The sequence below is a fragment of the Carex rostrata genome, chromosome 19 (genome assembly GCF_964058835.1).
Source record: "Carex rostrata chromosome 19, lpCarRost1.2, whole genome shotgun sequence".
NCBI lineage: Eukaryota > Viridiplantae > Streptophyta > Magnoliopsida > Poales > Cyperaceae > Carex > Carex rostrata.
The window spans coordinates 5,314,637-5,337,079 of NC_135936.1; the positions used below are offsets into that span (position 1 = coordinate 5,314,637).

The following is a 22,443-nucleotide window of genomic DNA, read 5'->3' on the forward strand; positions in this document are numbered from 1 at the left end:
ATTCAAGGTACTTATAACTCCCATAATTCCCAATTCAGTCAAGAGTTAAAAAAAATTACTTTCCTCTTCTTTTACTTGTATAAGTAGTGCACCATGGCCATTTCATCTTTGGAGCTAAGAGCCTCAGACTCATGAATATAAGATGGCTCACATGACTCGCTCATTCGTTAACCCGGCCCAATTTGTGTAATATTGATTTACTTATGAAAACCAACATAAAACATTTTCTTTATATGAAATACACAAATCAAGCAAACAAATCTTCAAACCAATTACACTTCGACTCCAATATTTACACTGGCGGTGCTGGGGATGATGCAGTATTTCCACTGCCCCTAACCTTCACTTCTTTCATAGCTTCCACCTTGGACCGACAAAGAGGGCATGTCGAGTGCGAGTAAAGCCACAAGTCAATGCAATCTCGGTGAAACAAATGCTTGCATGTCGGCAACTGCCTCACCTCCTCTCCTTCTTGAACTATGCTCAAACAAACAGCACACTGCAACCAACCACCGCCATCATTTCGGTGTCTTGTGTACCCGAAAGTGGGGAGGTTTGCAATGGTAGAACGACCGAGACCGTTCAATAGGCTATGCAGATTGGGGGTTGCGGTTATGACAGTAATATTTTGGTACTGGTACCGACGCCTGCACAAGCACTCGCACAAGAATGCTGCCGCGATTAGAACCATGATGGAGCCAAGAGCTGCCCCTGTGAGGATTAACAAGTGTAGTGATGTGTAATTGTTTGTATCCTGTGAAAAGCTTGAGTTAGTAGACATTAGATGGAGTTTATTGTTTCTTCTCGTATGAGTCTCACTTTTGATTTTCAAATTTCAATATTGCAGTTGTGGCGATTTGTTTGGTAAAATACAAGAAATGATAAGCCCTTGTACGTCATTAGCGTATTTCTTTGCTTGAAATCCTTAAATAATTTTGCACTTGTTTTGTAAGACTAGTTCAACAAAAGAAGTCGCCCATGGTTTCTTAGCTTTTTCCTATTTGTTGGACTGGGAATTTTATGTTTAATAAGTTAATTGGAATATATGAACTTTCTGTTGCTACATATTATTTACCCAATTAAGAGAGCTGTAACTGTGAGTTTTAAAGATAACAAATGGATCGTTTCTTACTTGGAGGTTTAATTTGTTATCAGATCAAAAAATGTTTGCCATCTCGGCTAGATACGAGCGGTAAATTAAGAAAGCAAAGTTACAACAATTAAATGTAATTAGCCAGATTTTGTATCATTTGTTAAGAAAATAAAGAGGAATATCACTTACAACATTTGTAAGTTATAATATCTTACAACAATTCGGTTTTGTAATTTTAAAAGTTTAAACAGTCGATCCAAACTATTTGACATGATTTTTATATTAAAATGTGCTTGGAGATCAAATATTATATTATTTTTGTGAATTTTTTTTCTTATTTATTAAGTATTTTATAAAAGTATTGTTTTTAGACCATTATGAAAAAAGTAGTTTTGTAAAATACTTAATAAATAGTAAAAAAAATAAAAAATTTGATCTCCAAGTACATTTTAATATATATATCATATTGAACAGTTTGAACTTTTAAAATTATAAAACCGAATTTTTACAAGATGTTGTAATTTGCAAATGTTGTTAGTAGATCCTTCTTAAAAATGAAATCACTAAAATAGTTAACCTTTTATAGTTTCGAGAATTGCTACGGTCGGTATTGTTTTTGTAATTTATTTTTGTGATGTTCTCATCATTAGTAACTATATTGATTTTTCATGCCTGAATTTGAACCATAAGTTTGTAAAGAACAAAAGGTAGTCAAAATATTCAATTCAAGTTTTGTAATCTAACGCAGAGAGCATATTCAATTCAAGTTGCGTTATTAACGTTATCGTCAAATTCATAAAATAAAAAAGATATTAATTTATTATTCAACTTCACAATATTAAATATTGATTCAACACGAGGAGGGTTCATACCTTCATTTTTTGTGCCTCCATCATGCCTCTATTTTTAAAAACTTTAATAACTCAAAATTTAAATCTTAAAATTCAAAATAAAACGTTGGATATGAACTACATCATTTTATCTATGCACGTGTAAAAAATTATAGCATTTCAACTTTATTTTGATTGTTATCTTGAGCTTGTAAAAATGTATACTGATGTGGATAACAAAGTCAAAATGTGATATTTTTTTTATAGACACAGAGAAAATGACATAGATTACATCTGATGGTTTTATTTTGACATTAAAATTTTAAATTTTAAGTTATTTAAGTTTTTAAAAATGAAGGCATGATAAAAACACAAAAAATGAAGACATTTGAACTCTCCTCATTCAATACTTACATTACATAAAAGCAAAAGCGGTTTCTCTAAGGGTGTGCTCCAATAAGGATTAGCGGATGGGAGCCAAGGATAGGGTGAGGAGATATTTAAACTTCACCTACTCCACAAGTACATTTCAGAAGGGAAGGGAAGGCTGAGCAGGTGGATGGTTCACCCTACGAAACCCAAAATTGTCACCCCCAATTCGGAGGGTAGTCAAGGGAAAAAGGGACCTACCAGCGAAATTGACTAATTTTATCCTTTTGCCTGCCTTCTTCTCCCAAATAAAATATGAGGGTATATTAGTCATTTTAGATAACATAGAAGTTGAATTGAAAAATGGATCCAACCTTTCTCCTTAGTGTATAGTTCTGGAGCAAGTAAGTCGTCTAAAAATTTCACTTTCCCTCCCCTCCCAACCCCTCCCCTCCTCTCCCCTCCCCCTCTACTTAAATTTCTGGAGCACACCCTAAGTAACGAAGGAAGGTGGACTTAACGATTCATCCGGTAGATTCATTGTTTTGTTAATTAATTCCGTAGACTTAATATATGATTCCACTTGCTCATTACTTTATGGTGGATTAATTTATATATATAGTTAAATGCTATCTGGCCACTTTCATCCAAATTTAAAAATGATATAATAATTGGTATTTTGCCTCTGGCTACTAGTCCAAAACAAAATCCTGACTAGACAGGTGCTACTCAGCCGAGGCTGTACGTAGAGATGTTATCGGGTCGGGTTAGGTCCGGATACTATTATATTTGGACCCGTACTCTAAAAGTGTTCGGGTCTAAATTTCGATCCATACACTTATCTGTTTCAATTCGGGTCGGGTCCAGATCCGGGTATCTATTTATCCGTAAATATTTCGGGTCCAGTCTTTCGGTTCCGGGTAGATATATACCCATAACTTGTTTGTAGATTATCGGGTCCGGTTCGGATACGGGGCTGTTCCGGATCCGGAGCGAGTATATATCACAAAAAAAATCAGGAGGATGACACTAGTGGAAAAACATGAATCAGGATCGGCCTATCTGGATCGGTTATATGAAACAACCGATACTAATACCTATCTGGATCGGTTTTCTGAATAAAACCGATCCTAAAAACTAGTTAGATCGGGTTTTTTAGTCAATCGATCCTAATTTGTGAACTATCCGGATCGGTTTTTTATAAAACCGATCCTGATACTATCAGGATCGGTTGTTCTAAAAAACCGATCCTAATAGTTAAACTATTAGGATCGGTTGTTCTAAAAAACCGATCCTGATAGTATCAGGATCAGTTGTTCTAAAAAACCGATCCTAATAGTTAAACTATTAGGATCGGTTGTTTAGAACAACTGATCCTGATACAATTTTTTTTTTTCAAAATTGGTTCTGCAAACAAAAAAAAAAAAAAAAAAAAAAAAAAAAAAAAATCAGGGTCAGTTTTTTATAAAGAACCGATCCTGATACTATTAGGATCGGTTTTTTATAAAAAACCGACCCTGATTTTTTTTTTTTTACAGAACCAATTTTGAAAAAAAAAAATTGTATCAGGATCGGTTTTATTGCTAAAAACCGATCCTGATAGTATCTGGATCGGTTTTTAGCAATAAAACCGATCCTGATAGTTTTTTTCTTTTATTTGGAAAATCTTTTCATATGGTTATGTTTAAATAAATATAAAAAATTACATATTAGAAATATAAGTTAATTATTTAATAGAAATTTTATTTAATTTTCAAATTCTACTTAAATAATATTAAGATCTAACGTAAACTATTTACGGTCGTGCGATGTTGCTATATTGTTTTGCTTTGATGAACTAGTAAATGAATCCCGAATTGTATCAAATTTTATAATGGTGAAATTAATATGACATTCTTTCATTTTAACGGTTCCGATCGACCAAATGCTAATGTTCGTATTCGTTCCTTCACAACCCCACACAACAAGGGTTCAAGTCCTATGTATATTATTATATGGCACAAGTCATTGATGCATCATGCATGATTGTATAAAAAAATTCAATAATCAAAATGACTTCAAAATGAAATATCAATGTCAAATAATTAATTATATTATCACATAAATTTTAATAATATAAATTACATTAATTTTCATCAAAATTACATTAATGAAATATCAATGTCAAATAGTACCTATCTCCTGTTTAATATTATTTAAGTATAATTTGAAAATTAAATAAAATTTCTATGAAATAATTAACTTATATTTCTAATATGTAATTTTTTATATTTATTAAAACATAACCATATGAAAAGAGTTTCCAAATAAAAGAAAAAAACTATCTGGATCGGTTTTATTGCTAAAAACCGATCCAGATACTATCAGGATCGGTTTTATTGCTAAAAACCGATCCAGATACTATCAGGATCGGTTTTTAGCAATAAAACCGATCCTGATACAATTTTTTTTTTCAAAATTGATTCTGTAAAAAAAAAAAAAAAATCAGGGTCGGTTTTTTATAAAAAACCGATCCTGATACTATAAGGATCGGTTATTTATAAAAAACCGATCCTGATTTTTTTTTTTTTTTTTTTTTTTTTTACAGAATCAATTTTGAAAAAAAAAATTGTATCAGGATCGGTTTTATTGCTAAAAACCGATCCTGATAGTATCTGGATCGGTTTTTAGCAATAAAACCGATCCAGATAGTTTTTTTTCTTTTATTTGGAAAATCTTTTCATATGGTTATGTTTAAATAAATATAAAAAATTACATATTAGAAATATAAGTTAATTATTTAATAGAAATTTTATTTAATTTTCAAATTCTACTTAAATAATATTAAAATTCAACGTAAACTATTTACGGCCGTGCGATGTTGCTATATTGTTTTGCTTTGATGAACTAGTAAATGAATCCCGAATTGTATCAAATTTTATAATGGTGAAATTAATATGACATTCTTTCATTTTAACGGTTCCGATCGACCAAATGCTAATGTTCGTATTCGTTCCTTCACAACCCCACACAACAAGGGTTCAAGTCCTATGTATATTATTATATGGCACAAGTCATTGATGCATCATGCATGATTGTATAAAAAAATTCAATAATCAAAATGACTTCAAAATGAAATATCAATGTCAAATAATTAATTATATTATCACATAAATTTTAATAATATAAATTACATTAATTTTCATCAAAATTACATTAATGAAATATCAATGTCAAATAGTACCTATCTCCTGTTTAATATTATTTAAGTATAATTTGAAAATTAAATAAAATTTCTATGAAATAATTAACTTATATTTCTAATATGTAATTTTTTATATTTATTTAAACATAACCATATGAAAAGAGTTTCCAAATAAAAGAAAAAAACTATCTGGATCGGTTTTATTGCTAAAAACCGATCCAGATACTATCAGGATCGGTTTTTAGCAATAAAACCGATCCTGATACAATTTTTTTTTTCAAAATTGATTCTGTAAAAAAAAAAAAAAAATCAGGGTCGGTTTTTTATAAAAAACCGATCCTGATACTATAAGGATCGGTTATTTATAAAAAACCGATCCTGATTTTTTTTTTTTTTTTTTTTTTTTTTACAGAATCAATTTTGAAAAAAAAAAATTGTATCAGGATCGGTTTTATTGCTAAAAACCGATCCTGATAGTATCTGGATCGGTTTTTAGCAATAAAACCGATCCAGATAGTTTTTTTTCTTTTATTTGGAAAATCTTTTCATATGGTTATGTTTAAATAAATATAAAAAATTACATATTAGAAATATAAGTTAATTATTTAATAGAAATTTTATTTAATTTTCAAATTCTACTTAAATAATATTAAAATTCAACGTAAACTATTTACGGCCGTGCGATGTTGCTATATTGTTTTGCTTTCATGAACTAGTAAATGAATCCCGAATTGTATCAAATTTTATAATGGTGAAATTAATATGACATTCTTTCATTTTAACGGTTCCGATCGACCAAATGCTAATGTTCGTATTCGTTCCTTCACAACTCCACACAACAAGGGTTCAAGTCCTATGTATATTATTATATGGCACAAGTCATTGATGCATCATGCATGATTGTATAAAAAAATCCAATAGTCAAAATGACTTCAAAATGAAATATCAATGTCAAATAATTAATTATATTATCACATAAATTTTAATAATATAAATTACATTAATTTTCATCAAAATTACATTAATGAAATATCAATGTCAAATAGTACCTATCTCCTGTTTAATATTATTTAAGTAGAATTTGAAAATTAAATAAAATTTCTATTAAATAATTAACTTATATTTCTAATATGTAATTTTTTATATTTATTTAAACATAACCATATAAAAAGAGTTTCCAAATAAAAGAAAAAAACTATCTGGATCGGTTTTATTGCTAAAAACCGATCCAGATACTATCAGGATCGGTTTTTAGCAATAAAACCGATCCTGATACAATTTTTTTTTTCAAAATTGATTCTGTAAAAAAAAAAAAAAAAAAAAAAAAAAAAAAAATCAGGGTCGGTTTTTTATAAAAAACCGATCCTGATACTATTAGGATCGGTTTTTTATAAAAAACCGACCCTGATTTTTTTTTTTTTTTTATTTTATTTTATTTTTTTTTTTTTTACAGAATCAATTTTGAAAAAAAAAATTTGTATCAAGATCGGTTTTTTATAATAAAAAACCGATCCTGATACTATTTTTATACAAAAAAATTAGTATCAGGATCGGTTATTTTATTATAAAACCGATCCTGATACTATTAGGATCGGTTCTTTATAAACAACCGATCCTAATGATAATTCCTATATAACCAGCTTAGCTAGGGTTCTTCTTATTTTCATTTCGCGCCTCTCATTTTCAATTTAGCATCTCTGTCTCTGTCTCCGTATCTTCCTCTCAAATCCTCAGTACTCTGTCTCTCTCTCTCTGTCTCCGTCTCTCCCTCTCCTCCGTGTCTCTCTCTCTCTTTCTCTCCGTCTCTTCCTCTCAAATCCGAGCCTCTCGCACCTCCGACTCAATTGTGCCAGTTTTTAATTTGTTTTATTGTTTCAAAAATTAATTAATGGTGTTTATATATTGTTTTACAGTTTTGAGGACATCTCTCTCAAGTTACTTAATCATCCGGCCGATCAACTATCATGGTATTAGCTTTATCTAATTTTCTCATTATTATACTTTTAAAACACATTTTTTTGTATTTTTTATTGGAAAATGTTTTTCCATCTAATTGTTACCTTTGTTTTTGTTTTTAGGGTCTTTTTTAATCTCAAGTGATGTGATTGCAAAAGAGGTAATTATTGATTTTTTTATTGTTGTGCTTTACATTAATTGCATAAATGTGTATATTGTATAAATGTGTGTTAATTGAAGAAATAGCCCAATTAGTCAATTGTATGTTTGTTAATTAATTTTTTTTTGGATTTAAATTTCTTGTTATAACATGTAATGCTTCACAAAATTTTTTATGAAGTACATGAATTTTTTGTAATAGTTTAAGATGTGTATGATAATTAATTTAGAATGTGTATATGATATTTAATTGATTATTGCTTCTTACTGTGCAACAAAAAAAAATTTAGGATGCTGGCCAGCAAAATATATATGGAAGCTGGTCAAATAAATAAAAATATTTTTTTTAGCTTTAATAAAACATCAGGATCGGTTATTTTAAACAACCGATCCAGATTACTACTATTAGGATCGGTTGTTTAAAATAACCGATCCTAATTCTAAAAAAAAAAAAAAAAACTTTTAGGATCGGTTTTTAAATAAAAACCGATCCTAAAAGTTTTTTTTTTTTTTTTTTGGAATTATGATCTGAAATACAATCAAGATCGGTTTTAATATAAAACCGATCTTGATAGTACGTATCAGGATCGGTTGTTATGTAATTTAAAAAAAAATTCGAAAATACTATCAAGATCGGTTCTTATATAAAAACCGATCTTGATAGTACGTATCGGGATCGGTTCTTAGTCAAAAACCGATCTAGATAACAACTATTAAGATCGGTTTTATTAAAAAACCGATCCTAATAGTTTCTATTTGGATCGGTTCTTGAAAAATATAAAACCGATCCTGATAGTATCAGTATCGCCTTCATCAGGATCGGTTGGATTCCGATACTGATATGTATATATAACCGATCCTGATTCCTGTTTTTCCACTAGTGTGAAGAGAAAATAAATTTTGAAAAAAAAAATATTGAAGAAGTGATATAATTTTTAAAAAGTAAAATATTAAAGATGACGATTTCATTTTCTATGGTTCAAAAAATTTATGAATGGAATACTAATAATTTGTAGAAATTACATATCAATGAGAGCAATAAATTTCCATTATTATGCAGAGGATATCAAAGCAAATATTGAAAGATATATTCATAGTAATAAATTTTATTTAAAAATTAATGCGGCTATTATAGAAGGAATAAATTTGGTATTCATCTATGTGTATAAACATAGCGAATATGTCATTGCATTATATTTTCTAATATTCAAAAAAGTACTGGGCTCACCACGGCTTATGCAAAAATTAATATGCAAAGTTGTATTTTTATATATTAATAGTTATTAATATATGTTTTATCAGGTATTTATACGGGTATCGGGTCGGGTTCGGTTATGGGTCAGATAATTAAATGAAACCCATATTCTACCCATTACAGTATCGGTTCCGATTCGGATCCGAGTCAGATATTAAATTATTAATTTTGTAACCATACCCATAATTTAACCGATTATATTTTTTAAACCATACCCTATCTAAATTAATCGGATCCAGATAATTGGATAAAAGTAGCACCTCTAGCTGTACGGTGGAGAGCTGTTGTGTGCTCTGTGCTGAGAGTGTGGAGGAAGATAGCTATCACATGATATGGGGATGCCCCTACTCTAAGCGGGTATGGTCTGGATTAACGGCACAATTCAATCTGGGGCATCCTAACGGGGAGTCAATTAAGGAGGTCTGGTGGAATCACAGACAGACCCTGGAGCAGAGTGGGAAAAATGGCACGGCGGAGCCGGTTCCGTCACGGAACGGCACGGCACGTGTGTCAGTTATGTGTCGTGACTCGCGTGTCCCGTGCCATGACCATTCGTGTGTCGTGATAATATTTTGAAACTTTGGCACGGCACGGCATGTCAAGTGAAAAATCTAGTCACGGCACGTAGTCACGCGAGTCACGTGTAATTAGAACCATTAGATATTGATTAATAAATGGTGAATCTTGAATATACTAACTTAAATTATGATTTAATGATCATGTGAGTTACGCGAGGCACGTTTGATCATGGCATGTTTGGGTGCGGCGTGCCTCACGTGACATGACAATTCGCGTGCTGTGATGACCCCTTAATATTTTAGTCACAGCACAGGCACACAGTACGAGATCAAAATCACGATATGACACGGCACGTTTTTCCCACTCTATCTTGGAAGAACCAAAGCGATGACAGTGGGACACAACATGGGCGGCCGGTTCTTGGGTGATTTGGCGGGAAAGGAACAGGCGTATTTTCACGCGGACATCCAGGGCGGAGACGGCTCTAATAAACGATTCAGCAGTGGACGTTTATAACTGGATGCAGTAAACTACCAACAACAATCGCAAATATTAGACTATTATACTCGATAACCGAACCCTTCAATATACATATTTGTCTGAATTAAATGGAACACTCGAATAAATCAAAATAAACACTATCTACTTTAACTTTCAATTTTATTGCTCGAAAACACTCTAAAATGAGTACCTATATATCTGAACCAAAATGAACGCACGTTTGAACTAATGAACACTCGTTTAACTGAAATAAGCACTTGCCTATTCTATCTTTTGAACAAAAAGTTGGCTAAAAGTACGGAGCCGTTTGAAAGAAGACTATTACAGGGATAACTATAATATTTTTCAAGTGAAATACAATTCTCAAGGTGTCAAGTACATCCTATGAATTGTTTTTAGCAAAATTATAATGACCAAAAGTAATTTTGGAATTATGATTCAGAATTGAATAAAATGAAAAATAAAATAAATAAATAATTTGTATCATCCCTCTTACATACAAAATTAATATGTCTTTCCTTTTAATTTATCACACTTCCGATTTAAATCTAAAGTAAAGGAATTTGTATCCTCTGTATTAACTCAAAAGGGAATATTTTGAGTTAATGCATCTTTATTATCTGATGTATTCTAAAATTTGTACAGACTAGATCCGTTCTAATATTAAAGGATCTCCTAAGTTATAGGCAGAAACTGAATTAACTCTGTTTAACGATCCATTAACTCAAAAGATTTCCTTTTGAGTTAACGCAGAGGATACGCGTTCAAAGTAAAGTGCCTTCAGGTGTTCTGAAAGTATATGGATCCCCAAAGAAAGGCTTAATCCAGGCCCATGTTTGTCCTGGGCTCTCGGTTAAGGCTAATAAAAGGGATCCATATCCGCTGCTTTTCTTAGTAGAAAAACAGCTGGCTGCTATTCTTTATTCTCTGTCTCTCTCTTTAAAGAAGTGTAGAGAGAGAAAAGAAATCACATGGGAGAGAAAGGAAGAGAAGAGAGATAGAGAGAATAGCAGAAAAAAAAAAGTAGCAAATTGAAGAGCACCAGATCTCATCTCTAATAAAAGCCTCATAACTTTCTTCAAATACCTTACTCAGAAAGATGAAACGAAAATAATCTTTAAGAGGGAAAAAAAAACATATTAAAATAACAATTTGAGAGCAAAAATGATCAAATAGTCCTTATAATTTATCAGGATTACCTCTGCAGTCTTATCAACTGTGACAAAAGTAACTTCTTTTTTTCTTTTCTTCTCTTTGTTTTTTTTTTTTTTTTTTTTTTGGTGAAAAGTGAAAATCCGTAGGCAGTGACAAAAGTAATTGGAACCAACAGAAAACTCTGGCTTATGGCTGAGCTTGAGTCTTTACTGGGCTCACGGATTTGGGCTGTAAAGGCCGCACTTCTATAATTTCTAATGCCTTACAGATGAAATAAACGAAAGTACATAGTTTCGTCCAGCAGTCTTTTACGGATACGTATCCTCCCAGGTACCTGATTCAACACAATTGAAACAGACAGTCCAGATTTACTCTCAGCCGGTTCTTTCTCGGAATGGCGCAGGGTAGTATTATTTGTGCATTAAGATTCGTGCTAAGTTAAAAAGAACAATTTTAGACCATCCAATTCAATTGTACTCAGTCCGGTAACCTGAGAGGATGTGAATTCGTCTTTTACTCAGATCAGGACGGACACTGGTTACAACTTACAAGCAATGTTATCAGAACCAGACCGGACGTCAACCTGGTAAAGCTCCGGTTTAACGGTTCACTGGTCAGACCGATGGTTCAACCGGTTTGACTGCTGATTTTTTAAATACTTACATATTTATTTATAAGATATAATTATTATTATAAATAATTATGTTTTATGTAATAAAATTTTCAATATACATATTAACGATGTACTATAAAAGTAAATTTATATATTAGAAATAATTATTTTTTATTAGAAAATAATATATCTATTGTAGCTCAAATGTAGAACTTATTGTTAGAATTAGTAAAATAATTAAATAAAATATTATGAAATATTTTTTTCATCGAAGAAATTTTATATTTTATACTTCATAAATAAATTGAATAACTAGATAGAAATTCTTTAGTTTTTGTGATCAAGTGAACCCCTAATGATCCATATTAGAATTAATATTTAGTTTATAAAAAAATAATATTGCAACAAATGTTGGATTATTCTTAAACACATAATTGTTTACAAAAGTATGTTACAAAATATAAATGACTACACAAAGTTAGTCACAGAATAATACACATTAGATTTCACTTTTTCTCCTAAAAAGTTGTTCATTTCCATTCAAAATTGAAAATAATCACATGACAACAATGGACAAAAAACCAATATAAAACCGGTTTTTTTTGCTTTTACTCCGGTTTTTTTATATAAAACCGGCCGGTTTAATTAAATATATCTGGGTCTATTGCATATCCGGTCCAAATAGCGAACCAAATCGTAAACCTGTCCGGTTCCGGTTTATTCCGGTCGAACCGGCCGGTCCAGTCCGGTTTTGATAACAGTGCTTACAAGGACTTCTCCTTTATGAACTACCTTGCTGAAGGAAACATCATTCGGATTTGAAAATATAAACTCGGTGTTTAATCTAGTGATAAAGATAATACTGTTAATGTAAGATATCGCATACTCGAAATCTAGTAGATGAATTTCTAATAGATATTTAAGTGGAGAATCTTGATTCCCAAACTTTATAAAATAAAAAACAGCGTTCGAAATGTTCATTATGAATTTCAATGTTTTTTTTAATGGTTAGTGGCTTTTATGCAAATTTCAATGTTATAACTCTTTTAAATTAAAGTAATCGAACGATGCTGGCTACTTCACCATTTGAAGTACCCTAGATGATAAGGACTAAGATAAAACAGATCATCGTAAGTTATATATGTCATTCCAAACATCAGTACATCACATGCGTCACTGCATACATACATTCTCATATTTTACAAATGTCTAATTTATAAACACGTATCGTAAAGGATTGGTTTATAGTTTATACCTTACTAGGTAAACTCTTATCCAAGAATAATAATAAAAATTCGGTTAACAAATTCACGTCATAACTAATTGATAATACATTAAAAGTGGTTACAACAATAAAACATAGACCCAGCAATCAATTGACATTTGACATCTTAAAAAATTGAAAAACGTTAGTTGCTGTACCAATAAGCCATAATTATCAAATTATGAATCTAGAAAGTCAAACAAAACATTAACAAATTGAATAAAATTAGCACAAGTAGCCATGCCCTACACTTTGTAGGACAGATCTACCTAATGTGCCTTTGCTTCTGGTTATCTGGTACCAACAACAGAAGTAGATGTTTGCCCCTCCAAATCCTTCACAGACCCGGTAATCTGATCTTTGATCATAGTGCGGCATAGAGGACATGTTGCGTGTGAGTTCAGCCACTTGTCAATACATTCCGTATGAAACAAATGCTTACACTCCGGTAGTTTCCGCACCATCTCCCCTTCCTCCAAAATACAAAGACAAATTGCGCACTGTGCCCAGCCACCGCCGCTACCACTGCCATGCTTGATATCCCTTTGATATGTATATGTAGGAATTGCAGAAATAGCTGATGGGCTGAGGCCATCATCATGACTCCCAGTGAATAGAAGCTCGTGTATATGCCATCTTGAAGCTTCAAAATTTCGAGCACGGTTGCGAAAGAAGTATACCTTTATCAAGCGTAATATTATTACGATTAAGAAAGCCGTGGCGAAGAAGACCAATAGAACCACTATGAAATTGCCCATGTCGTAGTGGCTCCTATTTTGCATATGATCTTTTTTTTTTTTTGAAATAACCGATAGTGGCTATCAGTTTTCTCTATTTTTGCATATGATCACTTCCCATTAGTCTCCTTAAATTTGCATGTATTGATTATCCATCAAATTACTCTAGACTGAACTTGTACAATTTCCTATATATTCTTCAGTTCAAGGATAAGTTGTCTTGGTTGGCTTATGTATAATTAGGATATCTATGAGATTTCTTACGTAATATTAATATTATATTAAAGGGTAAGCTTATTATCCAAGCAATAAACCGTGTATGACATCAAAAATGGAAGACAATTTTGGTAGCTGAAGTAAGCCTCGCCCTATGGTGCTAGCAGCCTTGTCGATCTACCTTAATTTTGAGATTCGTGCCAGATTAAAATTGACGAATCAGATCTCATTCTACTCAGTCACGGAGTCTGAATTCCATATAGAGTAATTGAGTTTCAGAACACGTTGTATGAAGTTGCAAAGGAAAAACCTTAAATAAAAAAAAAATTAATCTTTATAATCACTTGAAATTTTCTTAGAAAAGAATCCGAAATAGAAGTTGCAGAAGTTTAAGAATCATTTTTTGATATAATGACAAGAAGCCGTTAAAAGAATTCTTAAATATGTGTGGGGTAGTTTAAATTTGGGATTATGGTATGACAAATAATCATATTTAAACTTGAAAGGATATGCCGATGCCGATTTTGCCGGAGACCGTATGGATAGAAAAAGTACAAGTGGTACATGCCAATTCCTTGGTGGTACACTTGTATCTTGGTCGAGTCGCAAACAAACCTCGGTTGCCCTTTCCACAACGGAAGTCGAGTATGTAGCGGCCGATAGTTGTTACACATAAATTTTTTGGATGATCCAATCCCTAAACAATGAATTAAGGTTTCAATTCGGCATGCTTGAACTTAGAGAATAAGCCATACAAATTTTCATTTCAAAATAACTCATAGAAATCAAAATAGTTCATTTTAAAACACTAATTGAAGATGTTTGGGGGCACTCTTGTAGTGTCTCTATAAGACAAGATAATAGGGCATTTACAGGCCTAATACAACACACCAATTGAAGATGTTTGGAGCACTCTAGTAGTGTCTCCAGATGGCAAGATAATATAGCATTTACAACCCTAGTACAACACTCCAATTGATGGCGCTTGGAGCACTCTAGCAGTGTCTATATTTGGCAAGATTATAAGGCATTTACAACACTAGTACAACACTCCAATTGATGGTGTTTTGAGCGCTCTACTAATGTCTCTATATTGCAAGATAACACGGCATTTACAACCCTTATACATCACTCCAATAGAAGGTGTTTGGAGCACTCTAGCAGTGTCTTCAGAAGACAAGATAATAGGGCTTTACAACCCTAATACAACACTCCAATTAATTTCGAGCACTCTTGTGGTGTCTCAATATGACAAGATTATAGGGCATTTACAACCCTAATACAACACTCCAATAGCAGGTGTTTGGAGCACTATTGAAGTGTCTCCAGATGGAAAGATAATAGGGTATTTACATACTTAATACAACACTCCAATCTAAGGTATTTTGAGCACTCTAGTAGTGTTCTTATATGGCAAGATAGGGCATTTACAAACCAAATACAACATTCGAATTGAAGGTGTTTCGAGCACTCTAGTAGTATCTCCAGTTGGAAAGCTAATAGGGCATTTACAACCCTAATACAACACTCCAACTGATGGTGTTTGGAGCGCTCGAATAATGTCTCTATATTGCAATATAATAGGGTATTTACAACCCTTATACAAGACTCCAATTGAAGGTGTTTCGAGCACACCAGTAGTGTATCAAGATTGCAAGATAAAAGGATATTTACTACCATAATACAAGACTCCAATTGAAGGAGTTTTGAGCACTCTAGTAGTGTCCTTATATGGCAAGATAATAGGGCATTTACAACCCTAATACAACACTCCAATTGATGGTGTTTGGAGCACTCTGATATTGTCTTTATATGGCAAGATAATATGACATTGACAACCCTAATACAACACTCCAAATGAACGTGTTTGGGGCACTCTAGTAGTGTCTCCAGATTGCAATATAATAGGCTATTTACAACCCTAATACAACACTCCCTTTTTAGGTGTTTGGAGCACTGTAGCCGTGTCTCCAGATGGCAAGATAATAGGGTATTTACAACCCACATACAACACTCGAATTGAAGGTGTATGGAGCACTCTAGTAGTGTCCATATATGGCATGAAAATAGGGCATTTACTACCGTGATACAGAACTCCAATTGATAGTGTTTGGACCACTCTAGTAATGTATGTATATGGCAAGATAATAGGACAATTACAACCATAATACAACACTCCAATTAACCGTGTTTGGAGCACTCTAGTAGTGTCTCCAAATAGCAAGATAATAGGCTATTTACAACACAAATACAACACTCCAATTGAAGGTTTTTCGAGCACTCTAATAGTGTCCCTATATGGCAAGAAAATAGGGCATTTACAACCCTAATACGACATTCGAATTGAAGATGTTTGGAGCACTCTTATAGTGTCTATATATGGCAAGAAAATAGGACATTTACAACCCTAATACAACACTCCAATTGAAGCTGATTCGGGCACTCTTGTAGCACCTATACGGCAAGATAATAGGGCTTTTACAGCCCTAGTACAGCACTCCAATTGAAGTTGTTAGGAGCACTCTAGTAGTGTCTTTAGAAGAAAAGATAATACGGCATTTACAACCCTAATACAACACTCAAATCGAAGGTGTTTGGAGCACTCTAGTAGTTTCTCCAGATTTCAAGATAATAGGGCATTTACAACCCTAATACAACACTCCAATTGAAGCTGTTTGAAGCACTCTTGTAGTGTCTCTATACCGCAAGATAATAGGGCATTTACAACCCTAATACAACACTCCAATTGAACGTGTTTGGAGCACTCTTGTAGTGTCCCCAGATGGCAAGATAATAGGGCTTTTACAACCCTAATAAAACACTCCAATTGATGGTGTTCGGAGCACTCTAGTAGTGTCCCCAGAAGGCGAGATAATAGGACATTTACAACCCAAATACAACACTCCAATTGAAGGTGTTTCGAGTACTCTTGTTGTGTCTCCGCATGGCAAGATTATAAGGCATTTACAACCCTAATACAACACTCCTATTGAAGCTGTTTCGAGCACTCTAGTAGTGCCTCCAGAAGGCAAGATAATAAGGCATTTACAACCCTAATACAATACTCGAATTGAAGGTGTTTGGAGTACTCTAGTAGTATCTCCAGTTGACAAGATTAAAGGGCATTTACAACCCTAATACAACACTCCAATTGATGGTGTTTGGAGCACTCTAGTAGTGTCTCCAGAAGGCAAGATAATAGGGCATTTACAACCCAAATACAACACTCAAAATTGACGGTGTTTGGAGCACTCTTGTTGTGTCTATATATGACAAGATTATAGGGCATTTGCAACTCTTATACAACACTCCTATTGAACGTGTTTGGAGCACTCTTGTAGTGTCCCTATAAGGCAAGATAATAGGACATTTACAACCCTAATACAACACTCAAATTGAAGGTGTTTAGAGTACTCTAGTAGTGTCTCCAGATTGCAAGATAATCGGGCATTTACAACCCTAATACAACACTCCAATTGAAGATGTTTGGAGCATTCTTATAGTATCTCTATACGGCAAGATAATAGGGCATTTACAGGCCTAATACAACACACCAATTGAAGATGTTTGGAGCACTCTAGTAGTGTCTCCAGATGGCAAGATAATAGTGCTTTTAGAACCCTAATACAGCACTCCAACTGATGGTGTTTGGAGCACTCTAGTAGTGTCTGCAGATAGGAAGATAATAGAGCATTTACGACCCTAGTACAACACTCCAATTGACGGATTTTGGAGCACTCTAGTAGTGTCTATATATGGCAAGATTATAGGGCATTTACAACCCTAGTACAACACTCCAATTGAAGGTGTTTGGAGCACTCTGGTAGAGTCTCTATAAGGCAAGATAATAGGGCATTTACAACCCTAATACAACACTGCAATTGAACGTGTTTTGTGCACTCTTGTAGTGTCTCCGGATGGAAAAATAATAGGGCTTTTAAAACCCCAATACAACACTCCAATTGAAGGTGTTTGGAGCACTCTAGTAGTGTCTCCAGAAGGAAAGATAATAGGACATTTACAACCCTAATAGAACACTCCAAATGAACGTGTTTGGAGCACTCTAGTAGTGCCTCCAGATAGCAATATAATAGGCCATTTACAACTCTCATACAACACTCCATTTTTAGGTGTTTGGAGCACTCCAGTAGTGTCTACAGATAGCAAGATAATAGGGTATTTACATCCCTAATACAACAATCCAATTGAAGGTGTTTTGAGCACTCTAGTAGCGTCCTTATATGTGAAGATAATAGGGCATTTGCAACCCTAATACAACACTCCAATTGATGGTGTTTGGAGCACTCTGGTAATGTATATATGTGGGAAGATGATAGGATATTTACAACACTAATACAATAGTCCAATTGAACGTGTTTGGAGCACCCTAGTAGTGTCTCCAGATAGCAATATAATAGGACATTTACCACCTTAAAACAACACTCCTTTTTTAGGTGTTTCGAGCACTCTAGAAGTGTCCCCATATTGCGAGATAATAGGGCATTTACAACCCTAATACAACACTCGAATTGAAGGTGTTTGGAGCACTCTAGTAGTTTCCCTATATAGCAAGAAAATAGGGCATTTACAACCCTAATACAACACACCAATTAAAGATGTTTGGGGGCACTCTTGTAGTGTCTCTATACGGCAAGATAATAGGGCATTTACAGTCCTAATAGAAGACACCAATTGAAGACATTTCGAGCACTCTAGTAGTGTCTCCAGATGGCAAGATAATAGAGCATTTACAACCCTAGTACAACACTCCAATTGATGGTCCTTGGAGCACTCTAGTAGTGTCTATATATGGCAAGACTCCAATTGATGGTGTTTCGAGCGCTCTAGTAATGTCTTTATATTGCAAGATAATACGTCATTTACAACCCTTATACATCACTCCTATTGAAGGTGTTTGGAGCACTCTAGTAGTGTCTTCAGAAGGCAAGATAATAGGGCATTTACAACCCTAATACAACACTCCAATTAAAGGTCTTTCGAGCACTCTTGTGGTGTCTCTATATGGCAAGATTAAAGGGCATTTACAACCCTAATACAACACTCCAATTGATGGTGTTTGGAGCACTCTAGTAGTGTCTCCAGAAGGCAAGATAATAGGGCATTTACAACCCAAATACAACACTCAAAATTGACGGTGTTTGGAGCACTCTTGTTGTGTCTATATATGACAAGATTATAGGGCATTTGCAACTCTTATACAACACTCCTATTGAACGTGTTTGGAGCACTCTTGTAGTGTTCCTATAAGGCAAGATAATAGGACATTTACAACCCTAATACAACACTCAAATTGAAGGTGTTTAGAGTACTCTAGTAGTGTCTCCAGATTGCAAGATAATCGGGCATTTACAACCCTAATACAACACTCCAATTGAAGATGTTTGGAGCACTCCAGTAGTGTATCAAGATTGCAAGATAATAGGGCATTTACTACTTTAATACAACACTCTAATTAAAGGAGTTTTGAGAACTCTAATAGTGCCATTCTATGGCAAGGTAATATGGCATTTACAATCCTAATACAACACTCCAATTGATGGTATTTGGAGAACTCTGGTAATGTATCTATGTGGGAAGATAATAGGATATTTACCACCCTAATACAACACTCCAATTGAACGTGTCTGGAGCACTCTAATAGTGTCTCCAGTTGGCCATAATAGGTCATTTACAACCCTAAAAGAACACTCGAACTGAAGGTGTTTCGAGCACTCTAGTAGTTTCCCTATATGGCAAGAAAATAGGGCATTTACAACCCTAATACAACACACCAATTGAAGATGGGGGCACTCTAGTAGTGTCTCTATACGGCAAGATAATGGGGCATTTACAGGCCTAATACAACACACGAATTGAAGATGTTTGAAGCACTCTAGTAGTGTCTCCAGATGGCAAGATAATAGAGCACTTACAACCCTAGTACAACACTCCAATTGATGGCGCTTGGAGCACTCTAGTAGTGTCTATATATGGCAAGATTATAGGGCATTTACAACCCTAATACAGCACTCCAATTGATGGTGTTTCGAGCGCTATAGTAATGTCTCTATATTGCAAGATAATACGGCATTTACAATCCTTATAAATCTCTCCTATGGAAGGTGGTTGGATCACTCTAGTAGTGTCTTTAGAAGGCAAGATAGTAGGGCATTTACAACCCTAATACAACACTCAAATTAAAGGTGTTTGGAGCACTCTTGTGGTGTCTCTATAAGGCAAGATAATAGGAAATTTACAACCCTAATACAACACTGCAATTGAACGTGTTTTGTGCACTCTTGTAGTGTCTCCAGATGGAAAAATAATAGGGCATTTACAACCCTAATACAACACTCCAATTGAAGGTGTTTCGAGCACTCTTGTAGTGTCTCTATACGGCAAGATAATAGGGGATTTACAACCCTAATACAACACTGCAATTGAACGTGTTTAGTGCACTCTTGTAGTGTCTCCAGATGGCAAAATAATAGGGCTTTTACAACCCTAATACAACACTCCATCTGATGCTGTTCCAAGCACTCTAGCAGTGTCTCCAAATAGCAAGATAATAGGGTATTTACAACTCTAATACAACACTCCAATTGAAGGTGTTTGGAGCACTCTTGTAGTGTCTCCAGATGACAAGATAATAGGGCATGTACAACCCTAATACAGCACTCCAATTGATGGTGTTTGGAGCGCTCTAGTAATGTCTCTTTATTTCAAGATAATATGGTATTTGCAACCCTTATACAACACTCCAATTGAAGGTGTTTGGAGCACTCTAGTAGTGTCTTTAGAAGGCAAGATAATAGGTCATTTACTACCCTAATACAACACTCCAATTAATGGTGTTTGGAGCACTATTGTGGTGTGTCTTCATGGCAAGATTATAGGGCATTTACAACCCTAATACAACACTCCAATAGAAGGTGTCTGGAGCACTATTGTAGTGTCTCCAAATGGCAAGATAATAGGGTATTTACAAACCTAATACCACACTCCAATTGAAGGTGTTTGGAGCAATCTAGTAGTGTCCTTATATGGCAAGATAATAAGGCATTTACGAACTAAATACAACATTCGAATTGAAGGTGTTTGGAGCACTCTAGTAGTATCTCCAGTTGGCAAGATAATAAGGCATTTACAACCCTAATACAACACTCCAAATGATGGTGTATGGAGCACTCGAGTAATGTCTCTGTATTGCGATATAATAGGGCATTTACATCCCTTATACAAGACTCCAATTGAAGGAGTTTTGAGCACTCTAGTAGTGTCCTTATATGGCAAGATAATATGACATTGACAATAATACAACACTCCAATTGATGGTGTTTGGGGCACTCTAGTAGTGTCTCCAGATTGCAATATAATAGGCTATTTACAACCCTAATACAACACTCCTTTTTTAGGTGTTTGGAGCACTGTAGCCGTGTCTCCAGATGGCAAGATAATAGGGTATTTACAACCCTCATACAACACTCGAATTGAAGGTGTATGGAGCACTGTAGTAGTGTCCCTATATGGCATGAAAATAGGGCATTTACTACCGTGATACAGAACTCCAATTGATGGTGTTTGGACCACTCTAGTAATGTATGTATATGGCAAGATAATAGGACAATTACAACCATAATACAACATTCCAATTAACCGTGTTTGGAGCACTCTAGTAGTGTCTCCAAATAGCAAGATAATAGGCTATTTACAACCCAAATACAACACTCCAATTGAAGGTTTTTCGAGCACTCTAATAGTGTCCCTATATGGCAAGAAAATAGGGCATTTAGAACCCCAATACAACATTCGAATTGAAGATGTTTGGAGCACTCTTATAGTGTCTATATATGGCAAGAATATAGGACATTTACAACCCTAATACAACACTCCAATTGAAGCTGATTCGGGCACCCTTGTAGTGCCTCTATACGGCAAGATAATAGGGCTTTTACAGCCCTAGTACAGCACTCCAATTGAAGTTGTTAGGAGCACTCTAGTAGTGTCTTTAGAAGGCAAGATAATACGACATTTACAACTCTAATACAACATCGAGCACTCTAATTGTGTCCCTCTATGGCAAGAAAATAGGGAATTTACAACCCCAATACAACATTCGAATTGAAGATGTTTGGAGGACTCTTATAGTGTCTATATATGGCAAGAAAATAGGGCATTTACTACCCGAATACAACACTCCAATTGAAGATGTTTCGGGCAGTCTTGTAGTGCCTATATACGGCAAGATAATAGGGCATTTACATCCCTAATACAACACTCCAATTGAAGTTGTTAGGAGCACTTTAATAGTGTCTCCTGATGGCAAGATAATATGGCAATTACATCCCTAATACAATATTCCATCTGATGCTGTTCCTAGCACTCTAGCAGTGTCTCCAGATGGCAAGATAATAGGGTATTCACAACCCGAATACAACACTCCAATTGAAGGTGTTTGGAGCACTCTATTAGTGTCCCTATATGGCAAGACAATAGGGTATTTACAACCCTAATGCAACACTCAAATTGAAGGTGTTTGGAGCACTCTAGTAGTTTTTCCAGATTTCAAGATAATAGGGCATTTACAACCCT

The 22,443-nt window shown here is 34.1% G+C and overlaps 2 protein-coding genes across 2 annotated transcripts; both read right to left on the reverse strand.

Annotated features, from left to right (window-relative positions):
* Positions 1 to 292: 292 nt before the first annotated feature.
* On the reverse strand, positions 293 to 781 carry LOC144571962 (E3 ubiquitin-protein ligase ATL41-like). Its single transcript, XM_078321358.1, has one exon. It carries the CDS (start codon positions 779 to 781, stop codon positions 293 to 295), a length of 489 nt encoding a protein of 162 aa, XP_078177484.1.
* Positions 782 to 13,077: 12,296 nt separating this feature from the next.
* LOC144571816 (E3 ubiquitin-protein ligase ATL41-like) lies at positions 13,078 to 13,680 on the reverse strand. Its single transcript, XM_078321194.1, has one exon. It carries the CDS (start codon positions 13,678 to 13,680, stop codon positions 13,189 to 13,191), a length of 492 nt encoding a protein of 163 aa, XP_078177320.1. The 3' UTR covers positions 13,078 to 13,188.
* Between the last annotated feature and the right edge of the window lie 8,763 nt (positions 13,681 to 22,443).

What these genes read in the sequence shown, in the direction of transcription:
- LOC144571816 (XM_078321194.1), bottom strand. Translation starts at nt 13,680, where the DNA reads ATGCAAAATAGGAGCCACTACGACATGGGCAATTTCATAGTGGTTCTA.
- LOC144571962 (XM_078321358.1), bottom strand. Translation starts at nt 781, where the DNA reads ATGTCTACTAACTCAAGCTTTTCACAGGATACAAACAATTACACATCA.